Source organism: Manihot esculenta, chromosome 5 (genome assembly GCF_001659605.2).
Source record: "Manihot esculenta cultivar AM560-2 chromosome 5, M.esculenta_v8, whole genome shotgun sequence".
Lineage (NCBI taxonomy): Eukaryota > Viridiplantae > Streptophyta > Magnoliopsida > Malpighiales > Euphorbiaceae > Manihot > Manihot esculenta.
Window position 1 is genome coordinate 25,204,128 of NC_035165.2, and position 12,234 is coordinate 25,216,361.

General features: G+C 34.8%; 1 protein-coding gene across 2 annotated transcripts; it reads right to left on the reverse strand.

The window, feature by feature from the left end:
* Positions 1 to 941: 941 nt before the first annotated feature.
* LOC110614829 (5'-3' exoribonuclease 3) lies at positions 942 to 11,066 on the reverse strand. Of its 2 annotated transcripts, none has more exons than XM_021756505.2 (23): positions 10,723 to 11,066; positions 10,331 to 10,433; positions 10,153 to 10,229; positions 9,298 to 9,489; positions 8,979 to 9,098; positions 8,810 to 8,872; positions 8,387 to 8,536; positions 8,141 to 8,305; positions 7,061 to 7,138; positions 6,866 to 6,952; positions 5,898 to 6,155; positions 5,564 to 5,665; positions 4,900 to 4,995; positions 4,741 to 4,811; positions 4,354 to 4,482; positions 4,191 to 4,267; positions 4,068 to 4,108; positions 3,880 to 3,954; positions 3,595 to 3,752; positions 3,022 to 3,138; positions 2,789 to 2,864; positions 2,246 to 2,325; positions 942 to 2,085 (listed from the first exon to the last, which is right to left on the reverse strand). In XM_021756505.2, the coding sequence occupies exons 1-23, from the start codon at positions 10,924 to 10,926 to the stop codon at positions 1,203 to 1,205; spliced, it is 3,402 nt and encodes a 1,133-aa protein (XP_021612197.1). In that variant the 5' UTR covers positions 10,927 to 11,066; the 3' UTR covers positions 942 to 1,202. The 2 variants fall into 2 exon arrangements, with proteins under 2 accessions (XP_021612197.1, XP_021612199.1); XM_021756507.2 differs by having other exon boundaries at positions 3,022 to 3,126; positions 10,723 to 11,065.
* Between the last annotated feature and the right edge of the window lie 1,168 nt (positions 11,067 to 12,234).

Genomic DNA, 12,234 nt, shown 5'->3' on the forward strand with positions numbered 1-12,234 from the left:
GAATCTGACAAAGAATCAACAGCCCATACTAAAGCATGAGAAATGTGAAAGAAGGATAAAGAGGTGTAATAAAACAACTTATCTTCAATTTCCTTAGAGAAATGTGAGATTTGAAAAGTAAGAAAAAGTATGGCTTACTCCTCTTTACCCTTACATTTCATCAACTCAGCACCTCCTAATTTAAGGGTACATAAGTTATTTGTCTCTTTTTCATTCTTATTTAAATAGAGCCTAAAAATAAAGAGAATTAAATCTCAATATTAAGAGAAGAAAAAGTGGGAGCAGAGAGAAGAAAAGGAGCTGGAGGAAATTTATATATATAAAAAAAAAAAAAAAAAGCATAATCTTATCGTTAATGTTACTATTTTTGTTTTAGAGCCTACAGCTAAATTCATGCATGCCAATGTTCAAAAGAATTGAATCTCCCTCATAAATAATGACAAAAATAAAACATATAGCTTACCAAAGATATTAAATTGATAAAATTAAATAGCAGATTTTGCAAAGTAGAATATGAGATAATATTGGAAAAACCGCGTATGGAGGGAGAGGGAGAGAGAGACTGTCCTAATACGGTTTCAACGAATCGAGTACCTGTAAAAACCCGCTCGCCAGCCATCTCATCCCTAAAAGAGAGATCCCCTCGGTTTATCCCACCAAACCAACCGACCAATCTAAGTTCTGATTGCACACGTGCGGTAGATTAGATCCAACTGCATTTTCTTACGACCGCGTCTTTTTCCACGTTCAAAAAAAAATCTGACGTTTACTTGCTCATTTATTTATTCATTTTTACAAAACTAAAGTTGTAGGACAGTCCAAAAATAAACAGCCAAGCATGGTAACAAAAATAAAATTTAATGGCGGAGATAGGGGCAATCTGTTTGTACTTTCCTGCAGTTAAAAGATACCACAGGCCACACAAACTTCAGCAGCCAGAATTTGTCTAAGGAGGAAAATTTGCCTCACAAGGAAAATTTTTATCCAACAAATCAATTAGCTCCAGAATTTGTAAAGGAGGCTTATGTTAGGAAGTACAAATAATCTCTCCACTGTCTATCATGAAGAAATGGCCAGTGCCACTAATCAGAATACAACACATCAAGAAAAAAAAATAGTAAAACCTAAAAAGAAACAAATGGCAAATGAAGGCCAACTATTTTACAGCTTTGAAGGTATGCTTCCCGTGATGAGAAATAATTCTATCGGTGCCCATACCCAGCTGGGGATGGCCTCTTATTAGCTCCACCAAGTGGTGGAGGCCTAGGCCCCCTATTTCCATTACTAGGTGGTGCTGGTTGGTGAAACCCACCAGCTCCACCAGGTGGTGGCTGCATTGGCCGTCTACTTTGCCCACCATGAGGCAAATGGTGTGGTGGCGTCCTACTAGGCCCACCAGCACCAGACGGAGGCACCCTACTTGGCCCAACAGCACCAGACGGAGGCACCCTACTTCCTCTCGCATCTAACGCAGAATATCTGTTACCCCTTTGTTGGTGGTGATTATAACCTCTGGGAACATTCTGATCAGCCAGTGGAGGGAAACCATCACCCCACTGCTGACCACCAACTCCAAGCGATTGATGCCTCTGATAGTTATCATAAGCACCTTGATAACCATAGGCAGTGACCCCAGGTGATGTTTGTGTAATGGACCCATGCAGGTGTCGTGGTCCACCATTCTGATGAAATTCTGGTGTGTTATGTACCTGCCTTGAATGCGGTCCCCCTGATCGGTTATCTCTTTCATATTGAGGATTAGACCCATCATAATGGTGGTTGCCACCTGATGAAGCATAGGGCTGACCATAACCACGGTTATAGTGAGGGTTTGAAAACCTATGTTGACCAGCATGAGAATAATCCCTTCTCGGATGCACAATGCCATGTCTTCCTGGATCATGAAATCCATTTGAATGGGAATAATGTGGTGGGACATGAGGAGCCGCAGCATAAGACGGTGGGGGGGCATGCAAATGATGGGCATAACCATTGCGATCCACCTTTACTTGTAAACTATTAACGACAAGTCGATGTGATGCTTCCCCAAGGTGGCGGCCAGAGATAGTTCCAGGGGGGTTATGCCTGAAAAGCAAAAGGTCAGACCCAATTCTCAAATGAAAAACAGAACAATTAATTCTCAACAGACATTTGCAGTAGAAGTGCACACTCAAAACAGATAACATGAAAATAGAGTAGATCATCATTGGCATCCCAATTTCAGTGAAGAAAATGTAAAACCCACCTTTCACTTTCCCAAGGCCTCCTGCCAGAATCTTCATGCCACAAAACAGGTGCAGGTTTCAGATCCCCTGCATTTACAATCTGCAAGAAAAGCACCGACCATCAAAGCTCAATCGGCGAGATCCCAAACTATCTGAACATTTGATCATTGAATGCCATATTAAAAGCATCGAAGCAAGACCAAAAAAGATGAGAATCACTTGTCAGGATGGATTACTTAAACCTAATCCTAACCTAAACTGATCAGAGTTAATCATCTTGGCATAAAAAGCTACGAGTGCATAAACTAGTGCAACATTATCTAATGAATCATCACACTACTCAAGAAACCAAAAGGATTTCCTTGACAAAGAGATTGGATAGATGAGCAGGCGCACATGATACAATCACACACAAGTTTTAGATGATAGAAGATAAATAGATGAGATTATGTGAAACCCATGTTACATAAAAGCTGTCACTTCATATGCAAAGAAAACAAATGGAAAAACAACGTAATGGGAAGCAGACTCATTGAGAAGCAAAACGACTTCACTAATTATACCTTCTTAGGGAATATGACACCAGCAGGTGGTCGTGTTATATGTTTATGTAGGTCAGGAAGCCTGTATATAGCACATCTGAGAAGCAAAAGAAAAAAGATTCTAAACATTAATGAAATTATAACACATAGGCACTTGATCATGTCCAAGAGTTCAAACAGATTTTAATATATAATCTAAATTGAATAACATATAAAATCAAACAAACAAATAAAACCAATGCTTAGAAGCTTACATGACTTCATTGTCCAAAATGTCCTCCATCCCTGCAACCGGAGACCTGAATATAGGAGGTTGAGTATCTCCAGAACAAGGGGATATATAGCCATTCATCCCATCACTGCACGCAGCCCTAAATTGAATCAGAAAGTAGTCCAAATCATATGAACTGTGGGAGCATGAAAGCCCCTCAGATATTTGAAGAAAAAACTTATTGAATCAGCTTTTTGACTAAGACACTGTCAAGCCAACTATGTTCATTGTTGAATTATAACAAAGACAGAAATTCTACGAACATCCGAGTTTAGCAAGAAATCAAAAATTAATACATAAAGCCTGAGGTGCAGTTCTAAAAAAAAAGAAAAAGAAAAAGAAAAGACACCACCACCACACATACAAAGCCAGATGGAGGTTGGTAGGAATCATTAAATCATATAATAATGTCAAGTTAATCAAGATTTGTACCAACAATTTCACACCAAACTCAATGAAGTTAATTTCTTAAAATGGAACCAGCAGAACATTAGAATCCCATGCATTTCAAAATTCACAGAGACAGAAACATAATTGAAGTGTTGCAAATACACACCTCAACTCAGGATTAATACGTTCTTGGACTTCAACTCGTTCTTTGTCCGTAAATTGTTTACAGTGATTATCAAGTAAATATATACTCTCAGCAAGAGAATGAGATGATAACACAAAAAGCATGTCAAACATCATACTGTTTCTCCTTGCTTCCTCCTCCTACAAAATATTGCCACATTAATGTCACCTCTGGAAGAAGCACAGCCACCCAACTCATACTCTGGTGCATGCACATGCACAAGAGCAAAGCACACATCACATATTGACTTAGATTCTCGAACTATACCGTTAGCGTGTGTTCAATCTTTTTGACCTCCGCAAGAAGGCGAGCTTCATCAATGAAGGGCAACTTTGCAATACCCTTGGAATAAGAAAACAGAAAACATCAACAAAATCCACTGGAATAAGAAATCACCTCTGACAAAAGATCTTGTTTGTGAGGCCAAGTGATTCAAACTAGAAAAATATGCTCACCTGCCATGCATACCGCTTTCCATTCATGTCCACTTCAAAATCTGATACATTTAAGTTCAAGAATTATGAAAGGTTATAGGGGAAACTACGTAACAAGCATCATTGTTTAGTAAAAATGCATACCAGTAGGGTAAAAATCAATAATAGGAGAATTTGGATCAGTCATCAATTTTCTATAATGCACAGGAAGAGCATGGGCACTGCAAGAGAATATATACACACATATAGATTTAGTTTCTTCTTTGATGGGAAACATAGATAGAAGGGAAGTAAATAGCTATGATACCTCGCAGCAGGGAAAACTCCCATAAGCTGATCAAATGGTTTGAATGGGGAGCCCAGTTCAAACTCAATCTTCATCTGATCTAGATCTTTGAGGTCAGAAGCAAAGGGTGCATAATGATAAGGATAAAACCTGAAAGAGAGAACTTGTGAATTAGTGAATTATTGATCCACATTAGAGTGGGTTTCTAAGAAATGTAACATTGCAATCTGCGACTTCATACTAGCCACTAGCCAGAGGCACCTTTTCTCGGTATGGGTTTTGGAGGGCTAGACTATTAAGTAATCTTGTGAGTCAAGAGTGGAAAATTTTCGTACAAACATAAGTGCAGAAACAGTGAATTGTTGTAACTCTTAATTGCTATAAAAAGCAAGAAAATCTTAAACTCACCACTGCCAAGAACAAACTCCTTCATAGTAATAATGCATGACCCAACATAGCCCTTCAGTGTACCTCAAAACCTATTCAATTGATGGGCATATAAAGATGATCCTTTGATGACAACAGAGACATTCAAAATCAACAATAAAATGAGTTCATTTAACTTACAACATCCTTTCGTATGTTCTCAATTTCCTCAGGAGTTTTTGCATAAAACTTCTCTTCATAATACCTTTCCTTCCATCCTGGTTCTCCCAATTTTATCTAATAATAGAACATTGCAAATATAAACATCCTAGATAATTGGCCATAGCCCAAGAGATGAGAGAGGAAAAATATTTGGTAGACCAAACATGCACATGTGAACACTTTAAGAGGTGCAACAATATAAGGTGACATGAAATTATTAAACTTGCCAACACAACACTATCTGATCCCATCTAATTTTATTATAATGCATATATCAAACAACTAATGACATGGCACTGAACTGAAAAATCATTAATTTGAAAACTCATATCAACTATAATCAGTACTACATAGTACATACAGCCAAAATAAATAAAAAACAATCATAAATGCCAAAAAATATTGCAGGTCAATCCACCATAACATGCACCTATATGAATTTTCACAATTAATCAAACTCAAAAAAGAATGAAAGAAATAAAACAAAAAGACCAAATATAAAAGTTCAGAGCTGACCCGTTCACCTGACTATTGCTTATTGTAATGCTCAAAACATTGACAGAAAACAAAGGGGAGCTAAAAGAAGGCACAAATGGAACATTTCTCACAGTACTTTAATAACGGACTTGAGAGCAAATCAAACCTTGTCTTCTTCTTGATTTTTTGAGTTGAAGATGTCATTCTTCTCGCGAAGTATCTCCTTAAGCTTAGCTTTTAATTCTTCTTTATTTTCATTTTCACATATCTGAAAGTGAGGGGATAATAGAATCAACCAAATAAATTTTCATTGTAGAATGCAACAGTCAAGCAAAGTTTGCATGTATAAAATAGTAAAGAGTGTAAATAATTGAACTCTTAACTCCTCGCCAGATAGGCTCATACCAAATCAAAGGCTAGCCCATGGAATATGAGTCCTATAGAATGGCTGGAGGAGTCAGAATTACATTAAAGTGCCTCTCCAGAAGCAGGAAACATACTTCTATTTCCAGACTATTCTCTGCTTCAACAATAGCAGCACCAACATTGGCTGATGAAGACAAACGGGCAACTTTACGGGCCTGAACATCTGCAGTGCGTCCTAAACTCTGCTGAAATGGCGAAGGTGAAGGAGCAGAAGCAAGACGAGAACCACGAAATCGAGCAACTGGAACCAAGGACTCAGGTTGAACTTGAGGTGCAACATCATCTCCCCTTCTTGCCTGTGCCTTTTCCCGCTTGATTCTTTCTGATTGCCTCTGCAGTATATGAACAGAATAAAGTTACTTTATAAAAAGTAAGAACCACTCGCAAATGCAACAACAAGTTGTACCCCAACAATTTGTTAAGCACTAGGGTGTCCATTTTAACGATTTTGGCCTTCCACTTAAGATAAATATTTTACGCTCCTCATGAAAGCACCCAAGGTTTTTCCCTCTCTTTTCACTTGCACACATGCAAGAATCACAGAATCTGAATATATTATTCATAGCTTATGCAATATTAATTCTCGTTTTATTTTGTAGCATGGTAAACTTTTGATCTTCTTTAACCTCTAGATGACCATGATACTCTCCAAAAATGCAGAACATACTCCCACAGAGAGTCAAAGTTGGCAATAAAATTATATATGCATCCAGCTGTTCCTTCCTAGGAGTAGAAATTTTACGGCATAAAGCACTTCCACTGTTCTATTACCCTCCTGCAACAATTTCACTTGGATAACTTGGTTTATCTTGAACAACTAATCACATCCTATAAATGGTATTATTCCTGTGATTTACATAATCTTTTATATATATACACACACACACATATACACATAACTAAACCAGACAATTTTATTGGAAAAACTTGGTTTATCCTGAACATTCAATCACATCCTATAAATAGTATTATTCCTGTACTTTATATAATCATAGATAAAGCAGCAAACATCCATCATGTGAAGGACAGCCATGTATTTAACCTGGTGCAAGCGCGCTCTTTTCATGAATATTTTGTCTTCATATGATCCCACTGCTTGAATAAAATGCTCCACCCTGCTCAAATTAGGCTGAGAAAAGAAACAACAAATAACAAACATAAGAATAATTTTCCAAAAAGAAACAGCTCAGCAATAGAACCCACAATAAGGTGCTTTTAAAAATCTTAGTATGTATACCTTGCTAGCATTTGTCAGATACCCATCCATTGTCCTAAGTTCCTTCTTGTATACTGCTATAAGCAAGTTGATTGCACCCTGGAAAACAAATTAACAATGGAAAACAAAGGCATTTTACCCTACATGTTTTTACCATTTTAAGAGAAAAATTTTCAAATTTTACACAGCACTAAATTACTGAAGGAAGGCAGAGTGAAGAAAGAAAAATCACAAAGGCAGCTGCCTGACAAGCAGCAACTCATATAATTTCAAAAGAGCAGTTCAATAAATGTCAGATATAATCATATAAATGAAAAATTACTTAAAAGGTGATATAAGACAATATGACCATGTCAACATTTCACCAAAGTGAACTTCTACTCTGCATAGCTGATTCCAGCTTACATCCCAAATTCCCTTGATGTTGAGGCCCATAACCATAATCAACTCTACCAAGGACTCTCATCTAGCTATAGTTTAATGATGTTAATTAAAAGTCTAAGGACATCATTATGTCTTTTATTACAGATATATATCTACCAAACTTTAGTGCCAGGCGGACTCTTTCTTCACCTACACACTTTTTTTCTGAGAATATCTTCACCTAGACACTTTGCTTCACAGTTCACATACTATCCAAAACTGCAAGGATGCAAAATGCAAACACATACTCGATATGAAAAAAAAATTGCAGGTAGAACCATTTGCAAAATTGTTTATGGACCCAGATATAAGCCTTGATCTTTCATTGTTGAATAACATTTTGAAAACTCACCACAAATTATCAAAATTTAGATGAAGATATAACCAAATCCAACTAAAGAATAATTAAAATGTTATTATAACCAATTAAAATGTTATAATAATCAATTAAAGAATATTAAAGTGTTACTATAACCAATTAAAGAATATTAAAATGTTATTATACCCAATTAAAGGATAATTAAAATGTTATCCAAGTCACCTATTTAGTATATACTTTCTTTAGTGCAAAAACATTTAGCTTTCTAATGGTTCATGGCAATCCTTCATCAATATATTCAATTTCTATAATAACCATCATCTCACAAATTCAAAATAGAAGACTAAATATTTGCAAACCTCACGAATCTCCAATGTGGGCATATGTGGCAAAAAGTCATTGCCAACGAAGAAGCACATGAATATAAAATCATCCACAATGCATTCAAAATCAATCTCAAACGGAGGATTAGGAATTCTCATTTCATATTCCAGATACTCTCTAAGAGTCCAAATATTGAGAAACTGCATCAAGAGAAAGGTGTAAAAGGGGTCAAATATATAGTCTCACATCTATGGAAGATATTCACAAGCATGGAAACCCACCTGGTAGGGCTTTTTTACCACAACATTCTCATCACCTTTCTCATCAAATTCCCCTGCCTTCCTCTTTGCCTTTCCTTCACAATCTGCTGCTAAATGACCCATTTGACCACATAGGAAGCACTTGTCTTGTTGGCCAGGAGTGAAAACAATCTGGACAAACGATTTTGAGAAAACATATATGTTTAAGAGAAAAAGGGTGAAATTTCTGCAGATGTCAATGCCAATATTAACAAAATAATAAATACCATGCATTCAACTTGATAGTTGATACACATGTCTACACCAAACTAAACTATTTCATTCACATAAAGTAATAACACCATTGCTTTAAATGTTTAATGATAATAAAAAATTGGGGGAAAAAAGGACATGAATTTTGAAAGTGGAATGATGTTTACAGAAGTTCCTCATATAGATTCAAACCTCTCTAAGAATTGAAAAATGAACTTCATGGGTAGCCAAAGCCAACATAATCAGATCTGCGTCCTATGAGTATCACCAGTGAACAGAATAGTCCATATCAGTTTAGGTGGTAAATTCCAAAATAATGGTAACAATAACAAGGAGAGTACAAATGAAAGAAGAGATATACCAAACCATACAGGCAATGGCGAGTATTTGGATTATAACCAGGAAGATTCCTCTGAAGACGAATATATGACATAATCTTGTGTTCCCCTTCACCAGGAACATTTGCATCAGAAAGGATAACCTTCACAAGAAAGATGTAGAAACAACTCAAAAGTTATTCTCTCGACATCACCATACATGCCACATTTTGTTTTATACATGTATACATATATTACAGACACACACACGCACACCAGCAGATGGTAAACACAGCATTATGAATGCATGAAAAACCAAACTACCATCTATGGGAAAAGAAAGGGACTACAAAATGAGTATACCTTAATTTTTTTCCAGCCAGGATCATAATTTAGTCTAAGATGAATGTAGTACTGCAGTGCAATTGACAGAACAGCCATAAATTCAGTTCCTGGAGTGATAACATTGGAATCAAAAACCTGTGAGCCCTCTTTAGGGGGTAGCTTTCTGCCCTCCCTCTCAAACTCCTCCCTTAGCCTCTCTTCTTCAGCTGCCTACAAAAGTAACCGAGAAAAATCCATTACCATAACACCGTTTTTTTTCTTGCCATGTGTATATGTTTTTTTCTTTACAATAATAGGAAGAAACCAACAATGAACCACAGAATTGAAAACATCCTGAAGATATGTGACCTTTAAGGTCTTTAGGTGATTTTTTTATCAGAAAAAATACATGAAAATAACAATAACATCTGTTCCATGTAGCAGCCAAATCTATGTTTACTAACATAAACTTGAAGGTTACAGGATCACTAAGATTTTATTGACGCTTAGAACATGACCTCTCCCTAAATATTAAATAATCCACAAAGCACTCACGCTATTAAGGACCAGAGCGTTGGAAGAGAAACAACATACTAACATAAACGTTTATATTTTGAGCAGAAAACTTGATGATTTCTCATTTAATCACAAAATGCAAACAGTAAAACCCCTCTTGTATTTGACTCGGTCATCCTCTATATGCATAAATATCTGAAATATTATCACTTCTAATTTTAACAGATTAGAGCCATCACGGTGTTTGGAATTCATAAGAGCATTTAGAAAAAAACAAAACTCGAGCAAAAATTTTACTAAACATAACTAATAATTGCACATTAACCCTCCCTGTGTCTACACATGGAGGACCGACCCAGAATTCACAAATACACATACCGCATCCGCTGCATCTTTAGCTGCTCTAAATCGCCTAGATCGTTGCTGATTCATTTTAGCCCGAGGAGCAACGCCATCTACCAATTATTTTCAGACAATAAGTGCCACATATACGGCATGAAATGTCATTTACATATGCTTTTCACCATCAAAGAATGATCTGAAATATAATGCTTACCAATTGCCATATATAACAACTTTCGAGGTCTCACCATCACAAACAATCTATCAATGTAGTCAAACATGCACTGGAATACCTCGTCGAAAGAGGTTGGGGAAGGCTGCAGAGGATAAATTGCACAATTAATGCCTATAAACAGCAGCAAATTGTCCACAGGCACAAAGATTTTAATCTATAGAGTCTGGAAATCCAGCAAGAGCAATATTCTAATATGTTAAAAAGAGAAAAAAAAAATTATCTCCACTCAGTTCCAGAAAATCATCGAGCTAAATGCATAATTAATAAAGCAAAACTCATAGTTCCATCATCGAATTGCAATAAAACGTAAAATCCTACTTAAGTTGATACAAAGAGTGGAACAAGCTCAAGTAATCCAAAAGGGTTCGTACTCTGTCTTCAGGGTGGAAGCAAGGGTGAATAATCCCGTTCATGTCGAGATACAAATTATCGTATTCGATGTTGTTAGGGTTAGGTCTACTCGTATCCACCGGAATCTTAACTCCATCGATAACCACTGGCTCTTCCTCGATTACATCCACCACCACCAACGGATACTTTTCAGCTAACCACCGATAGAACGCCGGAACTCCCATTGCTAATCACTCGAGCTCGCAGCCTCGCGGATCTATCTTCCTCAAACGAAAATCGAATCAAAAAGAGGATTCAAAGCATACAAGCAAAGCCTACCCCCTAAAAAGAGAATGCATGCGGAAAAGAAACCCGAGCATAAGGTTTCGTGCGTGCTTATACTAGGATTAGGGATTAGGGCAGCGGACAATTTTTTGGACAGTGATGCCCCTGATTGATTGAAGAGCTCAAGTTTAGGAATATGATATTTATGGGAGAAATAATGGGTATTTACGTCTTTACGCGAGGTTAAAAATCTTCAAGTTGGTTAGCTGGGACTTTATCCTTGGGGGGCGGGGCTACAGGTAAAGGACAGATATTTAATATTTAAGAGAATTTACTTTTTAGTCCCTCAATATTATTATAAATAACGATTTAATCTTTATTTTTTGAAAATAAAACTATTTAATCTGCCAATTTTATTATTATGAAGACTAATGGTTGTTCCGTATTAAGGCTGGCTATGATTTTTAGAGTTCTAAATTGAATTAAAAAATTTATATTAAATTAAATTAAAATAAAAAAAATTAATAGTATAGAAATTGAATTATATCAAAATGAATTTATTTAATTATTTAGTTTTAATTTTAATTTTTTATTAAAAATTATATTAAAATCGAACTGAAACAATATCGAAAAATTAATTTATATATATATTTTAAATAATTTACAGGAATATTATAATTTATATAATATATTTTATATATTATACAATTTTAATAAAATTATATATATAATTATAATATTATTTAATTATTAAATATTTTTTATAATTTTATTTAATTAATTTAATTGATTGATTATAATGTATTATATTTAAATAGAATACATATATATAATATATATATATTAATATAATCATATTATTAGAATATAAATTATTAAAATGATTATATATATACTTATAATGGTTTATTATCTGTATATATAATAACAATATAAAATTATTATATATTTTAATTATTAATTAATTATTAAATATTTATAACAGTATAATTTAACTAATTTAATTAATTAATTAAAATTTCTGCTATTTAAATAGATGATGTATATACACTACTACAATATTAATAAAATTATACTGATAAAATAAAAATTACTAAAATAATTACATATAGATTGATATATGTGTATATATATATTTATAATTGTTATTAGTATATATATATATAATTATTATATATTTTAGTCATTAATCAATTATTACAGATTTATAAAAATATAATTCAATTAATTTAATTTGTTAATTGTACTCGATTCTATTTAAATAGATT

Bases quoted from the DNA above. Each gene is read 5' to 3' on its own strand.
- LOC110614829 (XM_021756505.2), bottom strand. From the start codon at position 10,926: ATGGGAGTTCCGGCGTTCTATCGGTGGTTAGCTGAAAAGTATCCGTTG. The intron at 3,955-4,067 runs GTGAGCATATTT...TCTTATTCCAAG, and splicing joins GAAAGCGGTATGCATGGCAG to GGTATTGCAAAGTTGCCCTT. The intron at 3,139-3,594 runs GTGTGTATTTGC...GATTCAATTTAG, and splicing joins CGTATTAATCCTGAGTTGAG to GGCTGCGTGCAGTGATGGGA.